The 23,916-nt window shown below is 39.0% G+C and overlaps 1 protein-coding gene and 1 long non-coding RNA gene across 2 annotated transcripts in view; both read right to left on the bottom strand.

Moving 5' to 3' along the window:
* The window catches only part of LOC311614720, a 169,601-nt gene that overhangs the window by 14,853 nt on the left and 130,832 nt on the right, over positions 1-23,916 (bottom strand). The gene's annotated exons all lie outside the window — the stretch shown is intronic.
* Positions 11,826-22,370, bottom strand: LOC311615522 (small ribosomal subunit protein uS10-like; the record flags this gene model as incomplete). Its single annotated transcript, XM_084870877.1, has 2 exons — positions 11,826-12,172; positions 22,331-22,370. The coding sequence occupies 2 exons, from the start codon at positions 22,368-22,370 to the stop codon at positions 11,826-11,828; spliced, it is 387 nt and encodes a 128-aa protein (XP_084727003.1).

Genomic DNA, 23,916 nt, shown 5'->3' on the forward strand with positions numbered 1-23,916 from the left:
GGATATTATCACATTAAGTTATGAATTTTTTATTAAAATGTTTCTTACATACCATTATATTGGCTGGGCTGCAAAAATATTCCTTGTGGGCCACATGTGGCCTACAGTTTGACATGCTTGCAGTAGAAAGAGCTTAGACCTCATTTCCCTAAGTGAAGGATTATATTGAGCTCTCATGTGATAAAGTGAAAAAAAAAATCAATGCCAAGTTGTCCTAAGGGGATATGTTTGCTATTGTAAAGCCCAGGAGGAAAGCCTTTAGAGCCACAATTTTTTCATTTATTCAACAAATATTCATTTAGCTCTTTTTGTGTGCCAGGAGCTATTGTGGGTGCTCAAAAGACAGAAATGAATAAGACTGACAGGAGAGAGAAACAAGTTCTATATACCTGTATGCCCACATATCCCATTGTCTAGAGTGCCTCATGACAGGTATATTGTAGGTACAAGTATTTGATAATTCCACATTAAATTATTCAGCCTTATCTTTTCTGAATACTGAGGATTAGAGAGTCAATTGACAGATGAAATAGAGGCAGGTTCCCATGAGAACAGAGTCCAGGAGGCCACAGATGTGTGAGCTCCACATGCAGGGCACGAATGCCATTCATTTCTTGCCTCTTCTTCTTGAGACAAACCTTTTAGTTAACCCTTGAAGCCATTCAAAGATGTGTCACTCAACTTTTTTTCCTTTCCTTTCACTGGTATATTTCCATCATTTGAGATACTAAAGGGGAAAGCAAAGCAGGCAGCCAGAGTGAAAGATATCATGGAGACAAATGTACAGATAGAGCCCTGAACTTCCAAGTGATTTATTGGGAATAGGTTGTCAATATTAGTTCGTTAATTGGAAATGTGAAAATATCCAATCCAGGAGTTATTTCTTATGAGCTTTGGCTATCATTTCCATAGATATTCAAAATGACCAAAGCAAGGTTTTTACATGGCTTTGTGTGTGTGTGTGTGTGTGTGTGTGTGTGTGTGTGTGTGTGTCAGGGTGGGAAGTCTTTTTGGAATTTGTATCATACCTCTTGATTACTTTTATGAACACCGTGGAATGGTGTATCTCCATTTTTCTCCCAGTGATTCTATAGTACAAATACATAGTGATTTTTCTAGTGTGAAATGACAATGAAATTTGTGAACCCATGGCCTTAATTTTTTAAAAGATTATTACTAAACTAGAGGCATGGTGTACAAAAATTTGTGTATTCAGGGTGGGGGAGGGTTCCTCAACTTGGCCTGTGCTCTCTTGCAATCCGGGACCTATTGGGGGATGTTCACCTGCTGACTTAGGCCTGCTCCCTGGAGGATTGGGCCTAAGCTGGCAGACAGACATCTCTCTGGCAGCACGGGAGCCCTTGGGGGATGTCTGACTAACAGCTTAGGCCTGCTCCCTCAAATATCCTTAGCAGTGCCACTGCCGCTGAGCTGGCCAACCATGAGCTAGCTTCTGGCTGAGTGGTGCTCTCTCTGTGGAAGTGCACTGAACACCAAGGGACAGCTCCTACATTGAGCATCTTCCCCCTGGTGGTCAGTGCACATCATAGCAACCAGTCATTCTTGGTCATTCTGCTGATAGGGTTAATTTGCATATTTCCCTTTTATCATATAGAATAGTAATTGGTTTAAACTTCAAATTCTCAGCATAATTAAAAAATTTTTAATTCTCACCCAAAAACATGTTTATTGATTTTAGAGAATGGGGGGAGAGGGAGAGACAGAAACATTGATTGTAAGAAAGAAGCATCAGTTGGTTGCCTCCCATATGCTCCCTGATCAGGGATCAAACCTGCAACCTAGGTATGTGCCCTGACAGGGGATCAAACCATAATCTTTTGGTGCTTGGTATGACGCTACAACACACTGAACCACATCAGCCATAACCCTTAGCATAATTTTTGTTCAGCTGTTTACTTCTCAAATACAATGAATGAGATTTCAGAAATTTAGGCTATGAAATAATCTTAATAGCAGTGTTTTCATAATAAGCACCAACCTAAATGATTTCCCAATAGCTTGTTATTGAAAGGCAATCAAAACAGAACATTGTTTTAAAAAAGATTCCTTAAAAATAAAGCTGCAGATTTTTTGTTTGTTGAAATTGGGTTTGGTTAAAAGTCTACCAATAGACCATTAAGTAATCATACTTCATGGCCTCTTTCTTTTATTTTAACATTTGCTTAAACGCAGTATAAACACAGAATAACTTACGAAATCGTCTGATTTGGGCAAACTCAAGAAACTCGAGTAGTCTTTTCAGGAATAACAATGCTATGAGAGTATCTTGTTTTCTCTTACAACTCAGAATTATTTCATTTTGTGTTATTAACATGCTTGCAATTTGGCCGGGAATCACAATTACTCTTGAGTAACTACTTTTATGAGGAAATCTGAGTTTAGAACATTTTTTTTTTCTGTTGGTGCGTTGTTACCTTTCCATGTCTTTCCCCTGTCGTCTTCATTTTTGTGGAGATGTCAACTCAAGAGGCATATATACAGTCTGAAATTTTATTGAGTTTAAGAACTGTTTTCACTACTCTGAAGCAAAAAAAAGTGCATTTACTATGTCATAAGTTGTTTCCTCTCAATATTGGAAATAAAGCAGTTTAAAGAGCCAGGGAACTTTTCTAATAGGTCTGAAAAAACAAAACAAAACACTTTTGTCCTTTCTTGCATCCTTTTCTTGATGGTGATAAGAAAACAAGATCTTTTTTATTAACATATAAGACAGGATTATCAGTTTGCTTTCTAGCTGCAACTACCAGAAACTCTAAATAGAAAGAGGTTAATCCAGCACTTCTCAAACTTTAATGTGGCAAGGAAACATTGGGGACTCTTTTTAAAATGCAGATTCTGATTCAGTAAGTCTGGAGTAGGTTGAGACTTTGCATTTCTAACAAGCTCCGAGGCCTGCTGATGCTACCGGTAATCATACTGCATCGTGAGTGAGAGCTTTTATTACCTCATATAAAAAGTTCAAAGGAAAGAAGTTCTAGAGGAAAGAAGTTGGCTCATTCAGAAGTTTGATATTATCAAGAACCCAGGTTTTTTCTTTCTTTCTCTTCTGTCACTTTTGACAGAAGTCTTTTTTAATTCTCACCTGAGGATATGCTTTTTAAATTTCTTTATTGATTAAGTTGTTACATGTGTCCTTATTCCCCCATTACCTTCACATCCTCCCACTCATGCCCTCACCCCACTGGTGTCTGTGTCCATTGGTTAGGCTTATGTGCATGCATACAAGTCCTTTGTTTTATCTCTATTCCTTACCCCCAACCTCTCCTACCTTCCCTCCGAGGTTTGATGGTCTGATCGATGTTTCTCTGTCTCTGTTTCTGTTTTTGTTCATCAGCTTATGTTGTTTACTATATTCCATAAATGAGTGAGATCATGTGATATTTATATTTCTCTGATTGGCTTATTTCACTTAGCATAATGCTCTCCAGTTCCATCCATGGTAAGAATGGTGTCAAATGGTAAGAATTCCTTTTTTTTTTTTTTTTTTTTTTTTTTTTTTTTTTTTTACCATAACATAGTATTCCATTGTGTAGATGTACCACGGTTTTTTAATCCACTCATCTGCTAATGGACACTTATTCTGTTTCCAAATCTTAGCTATTTTCTTCATCAATACCGCTTTTAGGGCAATGGAAACTAAAGAGAAAATAAATGGGACTACATAAAAATAAAAAGCTTTTTCACAGCAAAATAAACCATCAACAAAACAAAAAGAAAGTTCACGGCATGGGAGAGCATATTTGCCAATGTTATCAATGATAAAGGTTTAATATCCAACAGTTACAGGGAACTCATACAACTTACAAAAGGAAGATAAACAACCCAGTCAAAAAATGAGCAACAGACCAAAACTTTTCAGAAGACAGAAGGAAGGCCAAGAAGTATATGAAAACATGCTCAAAGTCACTAATCATCAGAGAGATGCAAATCAAAATGACAATGCAGTACCATCTCACACCTGTCAGAATAAATATTATCAACAAATCAACAAATAACAAGTACTGGCAAGGATGAGGAGAAAAAGAAACTCTCATGCACTGCTGGTGGAAATGCAGACTGGTGCAGCCACTGTGGAGAACAGTATAGAGTTTCTTCATAAAACTAAAAATGGAAGTCCCATTTGAACAAGTGATCCCACTTCTAGGAATATATCCCAAAAAACTAGAAACACCAATTAGAAAGAATATATGCACCCCTATGTTCATAGCAGCACAATTCACCATAGAGGAAATATATATATATATATATATATATATATATATATATATATATATATATATAGAGAGAGAGAGAGAGAGAGAGAGAGAGAGAGAGAGAGAGAGAGACAGAGAGAGAGAGAGAGAGACAGAGAGAGAGACAGACACACAGAGAGAGACAGAGACAGAGAGAGACAAAGAGAGAGACAGAGAGAGAGACAGAGAGAGACAGAGACAGAGAGAGAAACATCGATCTGTTGCCTCCATTATGTACCCCAACTGGGCATCAAACCTGAAATGAAACCTTTCATTGGCCAAAGCAAGTCATATGACCAAACTCAAAGTCACTAGGGTTGGGGAAGTATACTTTTCTACTCTACTGGCAGGCACTGTAAGGTTACTGGCAGAAAAAGACATGAAGAATGGGGAACAATCATCCAATCTCAGACATTGGAGCAGAAGTAGAGTTATTCCTGGTGGTGAGAAGCACACAAAAATATATATCACTTAATTTTCAACATAGCAGCTGTCACCCAGTAGGTGTTCAATAAATTTATGTTGGATGAATGGGTAGATAGTAGAAGAAGGATGAAAGGATTGAAGGAAGGAAGAAAGGAAGAAAGGAAGGGAGTGAGGAAGGGAGGAAAGAAGTTAGCTAATAGCCAGTTGCTTGTTGCAACTCAGAAAAAGCCATAAGGGAAAGAAGCTAGAGATGGTACATATAAGATTGTACTAGTCCTTTGGGTCTATAGTGGATTACCATATAAGGATAAGAAGATTTTGTGGACCATATGGTTCCTTTTATTAAAACCTGGTACTTGGAAATTTGACTTTAACCATACCAAAATGTTATTTAAACATAACTATTTCCTTTTAATTCTTCCTTAATATTTATCAGAGTTCTTGAAAGTGACAGCATGCTCCAACTTGCCAAAATAAGCCAAGAAAGAGCTTTTTATTCATGCTTGGCAAGAATTTTAAAGGGAATGAAGGGTTAGCACACAGATGGGGTTGGGCAAGAGACAGCAACAAGTATCAACATGAAATTCAGGGCTGTGAGACATGCATAACTGACTTTCCCACCTGGAAATTCACCCTCCAGAGCTCAGCTCAGTTCACTCTGTGTGCGAATAGGTTGGGCTCTAGCACAGTGCAGGAAAAGGGCTCTGTCTGGGGACTTAACTATGCCTCTAAAACAAGGTCCCAGATTCCCTTTCCACCTCTCCTCTGGCTGCTCTTCTACCTCTGACCTGTGCTGTAGTAAGAAGGAATTACTTTCTAATGCTTCCTCCTCTAGGGAGATTTTACTGATGGATAAAGAAACCCCATCCTCCTTTGGTCTCATGTTCACATTTACTTGTGCTTCTCTTATGGCCGTTTTCCTGCTCTACTTGCTGGTGTTCTTTCATGCCTTTGCCTTACCTTGTGAAGAACTGGAGGCATATGTATGCCTCATCTCTGTATTCCCTGCCATGCCCCACCCCATATCTATAAGAACTCCCAACATGAGCACATTGATTTATCTCCCTTGCCATTCTATTTTAGGGTCTCTGCTATGTGGTAGAGGCTGTATATTGTGGATTTAAAAGTGCAAACACTGGGAGAAGGACCAGAATAGACACTTATCCAAAGTGGACATACAGAAGGCCAAGAGACATATGAAAACATGCTCAAAGTCACTAATCATCTGAGAGATGCAAATTAAAATGACAATGAGATATCACCTCACACCTGTCAGAATGGCTATCATCAACAAATCAACAAATAACAAGTGCTGGTGAGGATGTGGAGAAAAGAGAACCCTAGTACACTGCTGGTGGGGGATGCAGATTGGTGCAGCCATTATGGAAAACATTATGGAGTTTCCTCAAAAAATTGAAAATGGAACTGCCATTTGACCAGGTTATCCCACTTCTGGGAATATACCCTAATAAACCTGAAACAGCAAAGAACATATGCATCCCTATGTTCATAGCAGCACAATTACAAAGCTAAGATCTGGAAACAGCCCAAGTGCCCATCAGTAGATGAGTAGTGAAAAAAGTTTTGGTACATTTACACCACAGAATACTATTTGGCTATAATAAAGAAGAGACTCTTACCCTTTGAGATAGCATGGATGGACATGGAGATTATGATGCTAAATAAAATAAGCCAGTCAGAGAAAGATAAGTATCACATGATCTTACTCATATGTTGAATCAAATGAACAAAATAAACTGATGAACACAATAGATCCAGAGACAGAGAAGCATGGAGCAATCTGATAAATCTCAGAGGGAAGGTGAGGATGAGGAGAGATTAAAGGGAATTTATATGCATATATGCATAGCCCATGGACACAGACAATAGTGTGGTGAAGGCTGGGGGTGGGGGGAGGGTCTGGGGTAGAGGAAGTCAATGGTAAAAAACAATAAAATAAAATAAAAGTGCAAGCTCAGGAGTTCTGGATTTGAGTCTCAATTCTTCCATTTCTTCTTCTTCTTCTTTTTAAAAAAATATATTTTATTGATTTTTCACAGAGAGGAAGGGAGAGGGATAGAGAGCTAGAAACATCAATGAGAGAGAAACATCGATCAGCTGCCTCTTGCACACCCCCTACTGGGGATGTGCCCGCAACCAAGGTACATGACCTTGACAGGAATCGAACCTGGGACCTTTCAGTCCGCAGGCCGATGTTCTATCCACTGAGCCAAACCGGTTTTGGAAATTCTTCCATTTCTTGGTGTGGATTTGGACAATTTCCTGAACTGCTCTGTGCCCCCACATTCTCATCTATGAAATGGGATTGTACAGGGGAATTAATGCAAATGCAAAAGATATAAATAGTGCCTAACACTTAGTAAGTTCTCATTGTACCCTATTGACAATTACATGGAATCTCACTCTTTGAAATCTAGTTCAATTTCAGCTCAGTGAATGAAAGAAGCACAAGAAATGAGTTTACACATGTTGATTTTAGGGTTCATGCTGGCAGTCAATGGCCCAGCTGTCTGTCTGTCTAGTGAGCTTGGCCTAGCTATGAGTCTGTGAGCAAAACTGGGAGATTTTCATTTTCTTTTCTTTTACTTTTGTCCTAACTCAAATATTTTCAGAACCTAAAAAAATTCAATTAGATACATTCTAAAAGTGTTTGGAAAATTAAAAACAACAACCTGTTGGTAGTGTGGCTTGAATGTACTCACTGCTTCTCAACACTAGCTGCACATTAAAATCACCTGGTACAGGAAGGAACTCACTACAGCAGTGTTTTTCAACCTTTTTTGGGCAAAGGCACACTTGTTTCATGAAAAAAATCACGAGGCACACCACCATTAGAAAATGTTAAAAAATTTAACTCTGTGCCTATATTGACTATATATAAAGTAATTCTCTTGAATAGGAATCAAATAAACACAAAGAAAGTATTTTATAATTACTTTATTATGAAATATTAAGTAAACAAAATAGTGAAAAATTATAAAATTCTTGTCTTGTCTGCACCTACGGCACACCAGGCAACATCTCGCGGCACACTAGTGTGCCGCGGAACAGCGGTTGAAAAACGCTGCACTACAGACTGATTCATTTGCCTCTCAGCATAACCATTATGGCTTGTTGCAGTTTAGTTTCTTACAAGGGTATTTCTTGTATCGCATGATCTCACACATCTAGAGAAAATAATGAACAACATAAACAGACCCAGAGAAAGAGAACTAGCAATCAGACTCTCAAACCTCAGAGGGAAAGTAAGGGTGGATGGGGGTAAGGGGAAGAGATCAACCAAAGGACTTGTGTGCATACATATGGGCCTAGCCAGTGGCCATGGACAACGGGGGGTTGGGGGGCATATCTAGGGAGGGGTTTGGGATGGGAATGGGGGAATAAGGACAATTATGTGAGACCATAATCAATAAAAAAAATTAAAAAAAATCACCTGGTAGTTTTTAAAAATCTAGATGCTCAGATCCATAACATCAGATTCTTCTGGCATGGGCCCAGGTATCTGAGCTTTTTAAAGCTTCACAGGTGATTCCAATGTGCATCTAGGGGTGATACCCCTGAAAGGAATTCTCTGACAGGTAGATTGTCTTTGCAAACACCTCACTGATGTGTGAAAATGTGAAAACACCAAGAAGAATGCCAACAGACTCATTTAGACTTACTATATCCCATAGTATTGCAAATAGAACTCTGTAAGCCCATTTTCTTTTTCACCGTAAGTTGTGGCCAATGATGAAGTGGCCCCAACCAGCAAAAGCACTTGCAGGCTCTGATAATTTGGCTCTTCCCTCCCTCCTCAACTTTCTGGATGTGGATTTTGGATTCTTTTCTCAAGTGATTCGCGTGGTGAATTGACTGTCCCAAGAGCATGAGTCAAATCTGTTCATGGTGTTCCCTGCTGCTCTTATTTTCTAGGAAATCCACTTGTGTTCTAAGGAGATAATTATATTCACCTCTGCCCCCAGCAAGTCATTGAAAAGCCGAGCTAAGGCCAAAGCTTTACCAAAACAGTTTTGTAGAGATTCTGATGTAGAAACTACATACACAACTTCTGAGTCCCAAAGTCTCCTATAAACGACTGATGGACAAGCTGCCTGATTAATATATGTCACTTCATTTGAAGGCATGTTCACATCAGAGCAATGCCTCATCTATCCGACTTCTCAAAGAATGAGGAAACTCACATTCCTTAATTTTCTGAAAATTAAAGCTAATTCTTTTGGATGATCCAATCTTTCATTATAACCTCTTTATTTAAAAAATGATTATAAATGTGGTCTACAATGGCTGTTTTCTTTAATGGAGAATATGAAAAATGGGAAATGGGAAGTGGGATATTATGTCAAACCTCCAATTCAGCACGACTCAACTTGAGCTCATCATCTTCCCCTCAGAACAAGTTCTGCTTCCACTCTGCTCTCTCAGGCACCACCAACCAGACAGCTCCTCAGAGAATCAGTCTCCACAGCTCCTTCTCCCTCTTACCCACCCCAGTCAGTCCCTAGACCCTGCTGATTTTGCCACTTGAGTATTTCTGAATCCTCCCCCCATCTTTATCTCTACCACCACTACCCCTTTTCTGGAGCTTACTAACAACCACCTCTGCCTGTACTACTGAAAAAGCCGCATCTCCACGCCTCACTGATGGTCTAGTTCAGTGGCCGGCAAACTCATTAGTCAACAGAGCCAAATATCAACAGTACAACGATTGAAATCTCTTTTGAGAGCCAATTTTTTATTTTTATTTTTATTTTTATTTATTTATTTATTTTTTAAGAGTGGTAAATGTATTTTATTAAAGACATGGAAAATAACACAACTACATCCACTTTAAATATATTCTGTCATTTAAAAGACTTACTACATCTGTACTGGAGTTAAGAAACTATTTTTTAATTTATGTGCTTAAGTAGACTACAACATTTTTTCAATTTTGCATGACTAATCTAAAATAATAATTTTTCTATTATATCAATCACTATGAGATAATTTTTTGAAGCTTTATGGTATCTGTTTATAACAAAAATAAAGTCCTTTAATGCTGATACTTCTACTTTCTTTAAAAAAAAGATATATTTTATTGATTTTTTTACAGAGAGGAAGGGAGAGGGATAGATAGTTAGAAACATTGATGAGAGACCAATATCTATCAGCTGCCTCTGCACACCTCCTACTGAAGATGTGCCTGCAATCAAGGTACATGCCCTTGACCGGAATTGAACGCGGGACCCTTCAGTCTGCAAACCGAAGCTCTATCCATTGAGCCAAATCGGTTAGGGGAAAGCCAATTTTTTAAACCTTAAACTTCTTCCAACGCCCCCTCTTCAAAATAGACTTACCCAGGCCGTGGTATTTTGTGGAAGAGCCACACTCAAGGGGCCAAAGAGCCGCATGTGGCTCGTGAGCCGCAGTTTGCCGACCATTGGTCTAGTTAAAGTACTCACCTCCTCAGATAATATTGTTGTTTGAAAATATTTCAATGGCTTCCCACTGCCAGAAAGATAAAGCCCAAGCTTGGGAAGAGAGTAAAGAACACCTTTGGTTATACAGCCCCTCTAACCTTCCCTACCTGTCTGTGGATGCTCTGGTTGAAATACAGCTCTGCTTACGCTCCAGCTCTGGGCTTTGCTCCTCCTGTCTCCTAGACTACTTTCCTCCTGCTTATTGGCTGAGATAGATGCCCCTCCTTAGAGGTCCCATAATGCTTTGTGCATATTATAGGGTCCAGATGAAGAACATGCTCAATTCAATCATGTGGGGATTTAGTTCAGTGTCCACTCACATTTTTCTCTCCCTGATTTCACTCTCAGCTGCCACTTATCAAGGCCATCTGTGGGCACATTTTAATTGCCTCCTAACTCCCCTGACATTCATGATAGCAGCTTTTAATCTGCAGTGGCTTGGGGAATTTGATAACCAGGCTGATTAGGAGTTGTAGATAAAAAAAAAAGTCAGAGTGGTTAGATCTGAATCTTGGCACAATGGTTGATACTTTTCTTTCTACTTTTCATTTTTAAACCAAATTTCTTCTAATGAATATGCACTATATTTATGATGATAAAGATATAGATGAAAAGTTTCAGTAAAGCTTAGGCTAATTCATTAGAATCTAAATGAGATCTCCAGACCAGGACCAGCAGCCTCTCCTAGAAACTTGGTAGAAATAAATAATTCTTGGTTCCACACCAGGATTACTGAATCTGAAACTCTGAGGCTGGAGGCTAGCAATTTGTGTTTTAACAAGCCCCCAGGCCAGTGGTCGGCAAACAGTGGCTCTTAAGCCACATGCGGCTCTTTGGCCCCTTGAGTGTGGCTCTTCCACAAAATACCACGTGTGGGCGCGCACCTCCAGGTTGAAACTTTGTGGCCCATGCGCAGAAGTCGGTTTTCAGCCTGGGTGAGTCTATTTTGAAGTGGCGTTAGAAGAAGTGGGGGTGTTGGTCGGTTGGGAGACAGGAGACACGGTTTGCTGACCACTGATGCAGGTGATTCTGGTGCAGTCTCAAGTTTGAAAATCACTGGTTTGAGGAACTAAGTCAAGAGCATTAACTTAGGCTTGGTGACAACTGCTATTTCAGATCCTTGGAGGTTTTTTGGTTGTTGTTTATTTCCAAGTCCAGAGTCCTTTGTACTATTTTTAAAATGTTGGTCAAAGTATTGACTGAATGTGATGGAAGAAAATTGCTGCTAACAAGACACAGAGGCCAAGAGTCATTGGGGCACTAACTATGACTTCGGGAATGCGGTATTATAAGGCAGGGAAGGTGCCACAGAAGGTAAACGGGGAGAAGAAGTTACCCTTTTTGTTTCTTTTTGTTCTGGGGAGAGCATGGGAACTGTGCCTGGCTTCGAGCTCTGGAATAACATTTCAAAGTTTTATTTCGACATAAATAAAGTTTAAATTTAAAACATAATACAAATAAATGCAAAGTAACCTGTGCAAAGTAACTCTTCTATCTTAGAACCCTAGACTCTCTCTTCAGAGGTAACCACTCTTTCTAATCCTCAGACATATTCTATTTATCCACAAGCATATATAAATTCATATATCCCCTTTTGATACAAGAAGCTTGTTTTCCCCCCCTCTTTTTAACAACTGATAGTCAATTTATTAAAAAGGCTGATTTAAGCATCTGCAATGGTGACTTCCATCTCCACTCCCGGCTCAGTACTGATGTAAGTAATCTGCTTAACAACATCAGAAGGGCTGTGCAAGTCAATGAGTTGCTTGTGGTTCCTCTTCTGAAACCTATCCCAAGTGTTAGAACCCTCCCCACAGGGAGTTTTCCTTGTAGTGATTCTCAGAGTCTTGGTCAGTATCCAGACTGGCCCTTTCATTGTGAGATTCTTTTCCTTTGTGCCTCTGATCAAGTCAGCACACACCTTCTCCAGGGACTTGACATTGCGGCTGGTTAGAGTGATTCGAATGTGGTGAATCGTCACTTCTGGATCCACGGGTGTCTTCCCAGTATCTTTATTTTATTATTATTATTTTATAAATCTTTATTGTTGAAAGTATTACATATGTCCCTGTTTTCCCCCCATTGTCCTCTCCCACCCCCCTCCAAAAGCCTGTGGCGAGGCGTCCTAACCTACTTGTTCCTAGGCGAGAGCAAACAGCTATGAGTCAGTAGCAGGCCGGATGGTGAGTCAGGAGCTGGCTGGATGGAGCTGCACTGCAGCTGCAACCACGTCTTCCTCAAAGAGCTAGCTCTCTCTCTCTCTCTCTCTCTCTCTCTCTCAAATATTTTTTTTACTGATTTCAGAGAGGAAGGGAGGGGGAGAGAGATAGAAACATAATGATGAGAGAGAATCATTGATGGGCTGCCTGCTGCATGTATCCTACTGGGGATCAAGCCGGCAACCCTGGCACGTGCCCTTGACCGGAATGGAACCTGGGACCCTTTAGTCTGAAGGTCGCTGCTTTACCCACTGAGCAAAACCAGCTAGGGCTAAGTTAATAATTTTTAAATGTAGATGAAAAGGACAAAATCCTAGAAACACATAATTTACCTAGCTTGATTCAAGAAGAAATAGAAAACCTGAGTAGCCTTATAATCATTAAATGAGTTGAATCATCAGTCAGGTTTTTCCACAAAGAAAAACACCAGGTCCAGATGGTTTTCCACATGAGAAAACACTGAAATAAATTTTGGATGGATTAAAAAGTTAAATGAAAAAGGCAATATCCCAAAACTTATAGGAGATAATAAGATTTCTAAATATCTGTATTACTTCCGAATAGATAACTTTCTTAAATAAGAACAAAGTTACATTAAGATTAAGATCTGCTGAAACTGGTTTGGCTCAGTGGATAGAGCATCCTTCTGCGAACTGGAAGATCCCGGGTTTGATTCCAATCAAGGGCATGTACATTGGTTGCGGGCATATCCCCAGTGGGGGACGTGCAGGGGGCAGCTGGTCGATGTTTTTGGCTCTCTATCCCTTTCCCTTCCTCTCTGTAAAAAATCAATTAAAATATGTTGAAAAAAAAAAGATTAAGATCTTCTGTTCAATAAAAGACACTTTTAAAAAACATGAAAAAGAAAAATCACAAACTGGGAGAAGATATTTCAAACATAACAGAAAAAATATTGGTACTCAGAACTCCTGGATGTAAATAAGAAAAAAGACAAACACTAATGTAAAAAAAGTGGACAAAAAACTTGAGCAGGCATGCAATAGAAGAAACATAAGTTTTTAATGAAAAGATTGCTTGATTGCATTAATCAGAGCAATGCACATTAAAACCACAATATAATATCACTCATACCCTCCTAATTAACAATAATTGAAATGGAGATGAAATTAACTATTGGCAAGGATATGAAGCAATTAGAACTCTTCTACATTAATAGTATAAGTATAAGTTGGTATAATCACTTCCAGAAACAATTTGGTATTATCTAGTAAAGTTGAAGATTCACTCATCTTCTGGTGTAGCAATCCCAGTCCTAGGTATATATGCTAGAACTAGGACATTTTTTGATGAATATTCATAAGAGCGATACTTTTAATAGTATAAAATTGAAAAAAATTCCAATTTATACTGCAAGAATGTATAAATAAATTATGTTTTATACATAAATACAGTGAAAATGAGCTACTGCTTCATAATGACATGTATGCTGGTATTTGTAATTTACCTTGAAATCATTAAAAAATAAGATGGATGAATGAATAGATAAAAGGATAGATAAATATGTGATATAACAAGTATAGTAAAACGTTGATGGTAGTCTCCATGAGGGATTCACTGTAAAATTATTTAAACTTTGCTGTGTGTTTGAAGTTTCATAATACAACTAGTGGCCCAGTGCACAAAATTCATGCATGGGGCAGGGGCAGTGTCCCTTAGCCCGGCCTGCACCCTCTCCAATCTGGGACCCCATGAGGGATGTCCAACTGCTGGTTTAGGCCCGCACACCTACGTGCCTGCTTGATCGCCTCTAATGACTCTGCCTGCCAGCCTGCTCTCCCCCTACTGCCCCCCCTGCTGGTATGCCTGCCCCAAACTACCCCCACCTTGCCAGCCAGACCACCCAACTGCTCCCCACCAGCCTGATGACCCCCTACTGAGCTCTCCTCCTGGCCTGATGGCCCCTATCTGTCTCTGCCTCAGCCCCAACACCATGGCCTTGTATGGAAAGACATCTGAAAGGTCTCATAGTCTAATTAGCATATTACCATTTTATTAGAATAGACTAGAGGCCCAATGCAAGAAATTGATGCAAGAGTAGGCCTTCCTTCCCCCAGCTGCCAGTACCAGCTTCCCTCTGGCACCTGGGACCTGGGCTTCCCTCATAGCCCTGGCTTCGTTTGGAAGGCATTCCTGAAGGACATCTGGTCTAATTAGCATATTACACTTTTTTATTATAGATATTGGAACAAATAAAGATAAATGCAGCACTAAATTCAAGAAAGAGTGTTCTGTCTGGTGTACCAGTTAGGTCAACTTTAATCTTAAGTTGCCACTTACTTTTCAGAAGCACCTGTAACCATTTGACTCACAGATGATTGGTCAAATCAAAGAGGGCAGTGACATGTGAAGAGTGAGAGCAGGATGATATTTCTTGTTGGCATTTTAACCAGTTTCCTTACTGGATATATATGTGGTTTATGTTGAATATTTAATCTGTATTAACAAGATTTTTCCTCTGGTTATGAATATCCCTGTTGTCACATGGTCATCTATCCCTAAATTTCAACTAAATTGTAAACTCATCCAAGCTATAGTTTTTTTTTTTTTTTTTTAGGCAGCTAATTCTTTAATATATTCCTGATGTTTGATTTCCAGAATCCTGTTAAGCTGTCAAGCTATAGTTTGTAACCTCCAGAGTCACAAACCCAATGGTTAATCAATATCAACTTTGCTCTAATAAACCACAGAGGAAAAGTAGCTCTCTGGAATAACAGATTTAAAGAAAGTATAAGCTGGATTGTCTGGGGAATAGAATCATACAATTCTCATCATAATAGCTATTAGGGCTTGGATGCAGTCTGTTTGTTCTGTAGATAAAGAAACTGAAGACAGGCGAGATTGTGACATATCCAGAGTGATATAGCTATTTAGTGTGGTTATCTTTGGATATTTTCTTCTTGATGGCCATTTTATATTATTCATTAAGATTATAGGATGTAAATGCACATGTACTCAAGTAAACATCCACCCTTTCCCCAAAGGGGTGCTTGATTTAAAAGGAACTATGGGTCTTAAGAGACTCCGCGATCCTATCCAACCCATTTGTGGGGTAGAGTGGGAGCAGGTGAATACAGGTAATGGAATGTTCTTCTATAGTCAACTTACAGCTTCAATGAAAAGTATCTGTGATGAAAGTATGGATATATTCTACATTGTAGATGAACGTTCAATACATTATGCTAAGAAGCCAGACACAAAAAGGTCACATGTTGTATGATTCCATCTATATGAAATATCCAAAATAGGCAAATCACACAGAAAGTGGTTTGGTGGTTCCCAGAGGCTGAGGGGAAGGCAAACGGGGAGTAACTGCTTACTGGATGTAGGATTTTATTTTGAAGTAATGCAAATGTTTTGAAACTAGATAGAGATGGTGATTATACAACACGTGAATGCACTAAATGCCCCTGAATTGTTTACTTAAAATGGTTAATTTTATGTTATGTAAATTTCACCCCAATAAAGAAAATATATCTCTTAGGAGGAAGAGAAAACAATATGGCAAAACAATCTATAGCTCTAGGTACAGGCCACTGGGAATTCATTGTAATACTTTAGCAACTTCTCTGTGAGGTTTTAACTTGTTAAAAATAAAAAGGTGATCACAATAAAATATCTCTAGAAAACTAAGAAATAGTTTAATGAGATTGCTAAATTGAGGTCAACAGCTGCATTATAAAATTCATGCAGTTTCATAGCATCATTTAATCAGTAGCATGTCAAAAATAGGAACAACTATTACTTCATTGATCAGTAAAGTTCTATCAGTAAATTTACTTTTTAGAAGAGTCACAATACAATACTGTTTAATGTAGGAGTTTACTGAGATATACATTTCTGAACATCACTGCCCTTTATTGGGTCGCTCTGAACAGATGGTATTAACATGTGGTTTAATTGAAAGATCTGATTTTTTGAAACTTGGTGTGTTTATTCTTGGCTTAGTCACAATCAGGTAAGTCTTCCACATCTACTGATGTCCAAAAGCAAAGGTGCATGCTGACTGAGAGTGTCACAGGAGAAACAATAGGGGCATAGCTAACCATCCTGACCATTTCACAGAGTGTTCTCAAACTCGAATAGCAACATAGAAAAGATAAGACCCCATCTTGGAACCTCAAGAGAGGACAGCTTGTCTGCCTCCACTGCACAGTGGCTCCAATGGAGTTAATGCCTCCATGGTTCCCTATAGGCCAATGAACCATCTGTAAACTTCCTATCCAACCATCTGTGAGGCTTGAGAGGTCAAATAACCTGTTTACACAGAGTGGGAGGCTACTTGTTTCTCTGACTAAGATCTACCAAAAAAGTACACCAAGACACATAAGGTTGCACAAAAATGTGACTATACTTAACACTACTGAACTGTCCACTTAAAAGTGGTTGAGATGGTAAACATAATATTCTATGCTTTTTTATGACCATCATTTTAAAAAGACACATAAGACCCAAGTTTTATTTTTCATACATCAGCTCTAAGAATTACTTTTCTTTTGTCCAAAATGAAGGTGTACTGCCAATATTTAAATCTCAACATGACTTAACACACTCCAAATGAAATACAAGTTGCTCATACAGAGTGAAAAAAAACCTAGAGAAACACTCAGGCCTCTGTACAAATCTTTGCTGAGCAAGAAAAATTGACAATGAGGACAGGTTAATGGCAGAAGAACATTAAAAATAGAAAAGAACTATTGATTTGAAGGTGTTACTTCAAAAGATAAGTACCAATTAAGAGTGGGGAGCAATAGTCTCCATACTTTCAAAGATGATGTGAACTGATCTATTGTCCTTTAGGGTTTACTCATGCTTTTGAGATGCAATTTACTGTTTATATAGACACTGCTTTGGGATTTAACAAATCGTTAAAGGGCATGGAAGGTTCAGTTAAAAAATATAACTTTTGTAGAGTAGCAAATACAAGAATGCTCTGTTAAAATTCTATTTAGTAACTGAGGTTTGCTCTTTTTATTTTTATTTTTCATTTTTTATTAAGGTATTATATATGTACATATCTTACTATTGAGGTTTGCTCTTTTTTAACAAAATTTTTCATTTTCTTAGAATTTTGATCAAGCACATGAGAACAAATCCACGTTAATAATAATATATTTGGTATTAGAGCTGTGCTGTCCTATTTGGTAGCCACTATAAATATGAGGCTTTTAAGCAATTTAAATGAGGCTAGTGTGAGTTGAGATGTGCTGTAAGTGTAATGTACACACCAGATTTCAAAGACATAGTATGAAAAAAATAATGTAACATTTTCTTAATACTTTTTATATTGATTACATGTTGAAATGATATTTTAGATAACATTGGATTAAATAAAATATATAATTGAAATTAAGTTCTCACTTTTTAAAAATCCTCACGAGAGGATATGTTTTAGAGAGAGGCTGGAGAGACACAGAAGGAGATCAACATTGATGTCAGAGAGAAACATAGATTGGTTGCCTCTCGTACATGCCTTGACTGAGGATCAGATCTGCAACCTAGGTATGTGCCCTGATTGGGAATCAAACCTGTAACCTTTTTGGTGTCCAGGACGATGCCATCTGGCCAGAGATAAGTTCTCATTTATTTAATGTGGCTACTAGACAACTTCAATTTACATTGTGTGTTTAACATCATACTTCTTATGGACAATGCTGTAAAGACCATATCAATGTTCTACCTCATTCTTTTACTCTTTAAGTGTTTCCATGTGTTGTATGTAAACATAGAGATGTGTAAATACTATATCCTAATTATCAAAGTAATGTTTTCTTTTTTGAGGAAACTCCATAGTGACTGCAGCAGTCTATATTCTCACCAGCGGTGTACCAGGGTTTCCTTTTATCCACATCCTCACCAGCACTTGTCCTTTGTTGATTTGTTGATGATACCCATTCTAACTGGTGTGAGGTAATACCTCATTGTCATTTATTTTGCATCTCTCTGATGATCAGTGACTGATAGATGGCTTCTATAGATATAAATTAATTCCTCAAGGCTCAATAGGAAAAAGCCTTTATTGGAGGAATTTCAGGCATGGAAATAGATAAATGGGGTAGATATCTGAAGAGGAGGATAGCTTCTCTGCCTCTCATTCTATTCCTCTTCTTCTTTACTGTTGCCTTATGCTAAGAAGTTAGCATATGTAGACCCATTCTCAAATATAATCACTGTCTTAATTTTGGATCTAAGACTATTTCAGAATAAATGCAATATTTTAATAGAAGTGAAGCTTTTAGAGAGCAAATATATCAGACATGCTTACATAGGCATCATTCATTCTTTCATTTATGTGCCCAGTGCTAACACTATTATGGAACTTTAAAGATGGTTACAGCCCTAGCTGGGGAGCTCAGTTATGGGTCAACCCTCGGTCAGGGCACATAAAATAATCAACCAATGAATGCATAAATAAATGGAACAACAAATCTCTCTCTCTATCATAAAAAATATGGCCACAAATTCTTTGACACTCCTTCCATAAATGTGTAGGGCTTAATTCTCCCCTTCCACCATCTTGAATCTGGCCTGTGGCAGAAGTGATGCCATGTGGATTCCAAGGCCTTGTCAGAAAAAGCATTGCAGCTTCTGCCTAGTTCTCTTTGTACACCTGCTCTCCAGCTGCCTCCCTGTTGGGATCTAGTCAACATGCTGTGAGAAACCCAGGCCAAATGTTAGGTTAGGCCAGGCTGGATGGACCCAGCAGCATGCCTGTTTGCTACATAACAAGAAAAGTAGTGTTCTCCAACTCAAAATGAAAATCTACTATGTCAAGTCAAACTCTGGGAGAAGCTTGAAGGCCAGCAGAGCAATCAAGATTTGTCCCCTAGATTCCATACTGGATCAGTGGAAAAGTCCAAGTACAGAAACAAGCACTAGACTTCATGCACTGGACCATGTATAAGAGCAAGAGGACAGTGTAGTTGGGATGGAAGACTAGACATAATGCTTGAGACTCCAGCACTTTGGTGCCAGAAGTGGGGTCTGCCACCCGTAGCACAAACAGTTCTGGACCAAGACATGTTGGTCCTGAAGGCAGACTTAGAATTTGTACTTCAGATGATATACTTTCAATATTAATGCCACAGTTATTCAGTGGGGAATCAGAGCTGGCACCAAGACAATTTTTTTTCCATTCCAACTGTCTGCTGGGCTGGAGTGGAACCAATTTATATTTTGATGGTTATAGAAGTAGTCATATGTGGATATCTGAGTTAAATGGTACCATATTTCTGATTTCCATTGGGAATATTATTTTCCTCATAGATTGGTCTAAGAGCACTTGTTTAATTGGTTTAACTTTTAACTTGATTGTGAGATTTAAGGATCATAGAATAGGGTGTCTACTGACTGCTTTGGTGTGAATGACCAAAGGATATATGTGCATATGTAGAAAAGTGAATTTGTGTATGTGTATGCGCGTGGGCATATGCACTCCTCCTCCTCCTGAACAAGATAGATTCTTCCAGGTTTGGAAATACAGCAGAAGAACTGAGAACTAGTCCTTTGAGGACCATCTAAGTTTTACCACTTGAAAGTTTAGAACTCAATAATTTTTATATGGCCTTTTCCCTTTTTCTTCAAACCTGGATTTAGAAGTCTGCAAACATGGTAAAGCCATGTCTCTGTTCTTTAATGACTGTGTGGCCCTGGGCAAATTACTTAACCTCATTAAATGGTAGTTTCCTAATCCGTAAAATTTGGATAATAACATTTAGCTCATAAGATACAACAGCATATTGAAGGCATTTAATGTGATTCCTGGGTCATAGCAAGAACTGAGTAAGTGAAAGCTATTACTGTTAGAATTAAAGGTATTAAGCAAGGGCTGTGAACAGCCAGATGCCACCAGAATTAGGGTTTATGCTCATTTTACAACATTATGGGCAAATATATAAATAGAGAGCTAAAATATAAAACAGGCAGTCTCTAGACTTAACTAACTCAACCATCTAAATGCTCCATTATTTACTACTTAACAAGGTACTCATGAGCTAGGTAATTCTCTTCTAGACAAATAGATGGACTTTCCTCATCTTAAAATAGGCAGAATGACTTTGTGGACCCAAACTGATCTGGCTTAAAAAACCCAAGCATTTCTTATTTCTATATAAATTAATAATTCAAAACAAAATTTCCAAGTAACAAATTTCCATTCCGTTGAAAACAAGAGTCCACTAATGGATGCTTCTAATTTTAGCAACCATTCCAGAAGTATTATTGGTGTTTTTTTTTCTCCCTTATAATGCACACTGATGGCCAGGCATTGGCAGCCTTGGATGTTGTCCGACACAACTAGGCAACAGTCCAGGACCACCTTCTTCCTGGGCTATAGATTCTAACATTGTTATAGTGGACTTTTAATCCATTAATTAGCAATGAAAAAGGGGTAACAGTGCTATCATCTGACATCAATAGTTTCAAACAGCCTAATGAGACATCCTAGGATACCTTCCAAAACTGATGAGCTCAGTCACTGATGGGAGTAACTGAAGAAAATGTTCCACATAGCTGAGATAGCCCAACGGTTCTTTCCTGAACGACTCATGAATCCTGAAACTCAAGTGCATCTGGAGTGTTTTCTTTTGTCTTGTTTGTTAGTTTGGAATGGAAAGCGCTTCTAACTCTCTCACAGCAGAAAGTTTGTTTCCCCCCTATCACAGCCTGACATCATCAGGTTCCACTTGGGCTTGTTCATTGAAGTATGTGCTTTGGTTAATTATCAGATAAATTACTAGACCTACATTTTAACACTTAAAGGGGGAAAAAGGTAACCACTGTATATTGTTTTATAAATGTTTTGCCCTTTTCCCAACTTTCTTTCCTCTCCACCAAATACTACTCCAACATGGCTATTCAGAGGAGTCTTATGAACATTTCTGTCCTGCTATCACCTTCCTGTGGGGCAAAACCATTTAAAATGTGTTTTGTCTGTGCCTGAATGTTAGCTGGCATGTTCCAGCTGGTTTGGAAGGCAAGCAAAGCACATGCATTCTGAAGGCACGAAGGCAAGAGGGAGCTGAGGAGAGCCCGCAATGGTTTAAATGCAAACCAATGAGATTTAGAACGTGAAATTTTGGGATCAGGACCAGCAGCAAGCACAACTCCAATTCTTGCTGCCAGGTCTTCTAGCAGGCAGCACCATGTGGACCCATAGCCAGCAGAACTCGGGAGCAAAATATAGAAGAATGGTGTGTTAAAATATGGCTCCTTTCCTTTCATTGAAACTATTGAAAATAGCCAAAACTGGTGTGGCTCAGTGGATAGAGTGTCGGCCTGCGGACTGAAAGGTCCGGGGTTCAATTCCGGTCAAGCGCATGTACCTTGGTTGCGGGCACATCTCCAGTGGGGGGTGTGTAAGAGGCAGCTGATCAATGATTCTCTCTCATCGATGTTTCTAACTCTCTATCCCTCTCTCTTCTTCTCTGTAAAAAAATCAATAATATATATATATATATATATATATAATTTAAAAAAAAAGAAACTATTGAAAATATACTGTAGTCTAGGGCCATCTACATAATTTGATGGGCCTAGTGCAAATTAAAAATGCAGTGCCCCTTGTTTTAAAAAAGCATAAAAACAGTGTCATTATGGGTATTAATTATAGAATATTTCATTCCCTCTGTGGTCTTTCTCTCCTTTTTAGTTCATACTAATGTCATGCCAAACCCTCATAAACTCTTGGAAGTACGTTTCTGTGATGAGGTACATGTGGTCCACTGGTTGTCAGGCTCCCCCTCCCACCAGCTACTGGACCTACATTCAGTCCCAGTCCAGTCCTGTCCTAGCTGGGAAGTCAATTCTCCCTTCCCAAAGCCCACTGTCCCAACCCATGGCAGATGGCCAACCCTCAAGCAATTGCAATTTCCACAACTGGATCAGGGATTGGATAGAGACTCATACCTACCTAGTTGCCTGATTAACTCACCATGGTATTGCCAGTCCAAGGTGGGGAAGGCTTCTGCCATGCCCCACCTGAGACTCCATATGGGGCACATGTCCAAGCCTTACCCACCCCAATATTCCTGGCACCTCCCTCCCCCATCCCTTACCTCACCATACCCACTTCACTCCACCCCCACCCCCCAAATGCTATCTCCACTACCCAAGTAGAGGGTAGCAGTGGTCACAGGGCAGAGGAGAGGCCAGGCAGGACTGGGAATCCAGTGGCTAGAGGAGAGGGGGTGGTCAAGGACCCATCCAGGCAGGTGGGGAGGTGGTAAGAAGTATAATAGATTTAAAGTGGGCCAGGCTCTAAACCCCTAGCCCTCATATATTCTATTGTCTCATACGACTTAACTTACAAAATACAAATTCAAAGTTAAAACTATTTAATATGACAACAATAGAGTGTTAAGCCACAGTTAGGGGGCTTCTGAGCACAGGACTCTGTGCAGCAGCACTAATCAGACACCCATACAACTACCCATGCAATATCCTTTAAAAATGTTCCCAAAGGAAGGCCTCCAGATGTGGCACTAACCATATTCTCCTAAAGCCCCTGGCTCCTCAGAACTAAATCCAAAGTTGAAAATATGGGGTCTCAGTATAACTCCATTTTCTTTATACTTATTTATGTTTCATCTACTTCTGAATTTCTACATAGTGTTTTTGCTGCCTGCCTAATGAGGAAAAACTCCTAGCAGGTATGGACTGTATCTTTCACAGCAGAATTTTAAAAGTCTCCACACCCTAAATTCATACTTTGGGTCCCAATCAAGTCCTCAGCAAGCGTGAAGGGAAGAAATTGTCCACTGACAAGCTCTTAAATGTTTTGAGAACTCTTCATGTAGAATTTTCTAGACCCTAATTAACCGTATTCATATACCTTTGATTTTGAGTGCATTGATTTATAGAAAGATTTGATAACCCAAAGCCCCCAGCACATCTGCTGACTTTTGAGTCCAGTATTCTGAAGCAAGGGTGGCACTAGGACCATGCTGGGTGCTGCTTTTACTTCTGTCTGCTCTGTGTCTATATCACCCCCTCACCCCCCCACACACACATCCTACTCAGTCTAAGCTTGGAGTCCCCTAGCAGGTTCTCAAATACCACCATTCTCTTTGCCATCATCAAAGGAATTTTAAAAGCATGGATCGAATTCTGTGAAAAGTAAATTATTGAATAAAATAAACCCAATGTTGTTTATCGACTGACTCTTTTCTCTGCCCTTGACAGTCGATTGTCCTAACTTTCTTTTTTTTTTTTCTTTTTTTTTTTTATTAAATTATTATCTGTGTACATATTTTAACAACCAAAAAACAGTTCGCAAATGAAAGAAAAGCAGGCTTCACCAGAAAAGGAAGTAAACGAGATAGACTCAAGCAACCTACCAGAGCAAGAATTCAGAGTAATGATCATAAGATGGCTAAAAAGAATGGAAGACAAATTTGACAATATGAGTAAGACCCAAGAGGAAATGAAGAAGAACCAAGAAGAAATGAAAAATGACATTGCTACTGTAAAGAACTCAATAGAAAGCATCAAGAGTAGATTAGAAGAAGCGATTGTCCT

The sequence above is a fragment of the Pipistrellus hanaki genome (assembly GCF_964339955.1).
Source record: "Pipistrellus hanaki genome assembly, chromosome: X".
Taxonomy (NCBI): domain Eukaryota; kingdom Metazoa; phylum Chordata; class Mammalia; order Chiroptera; family Vespertilionidae; genus Pipistrellus; species Pipistrellus hanaki.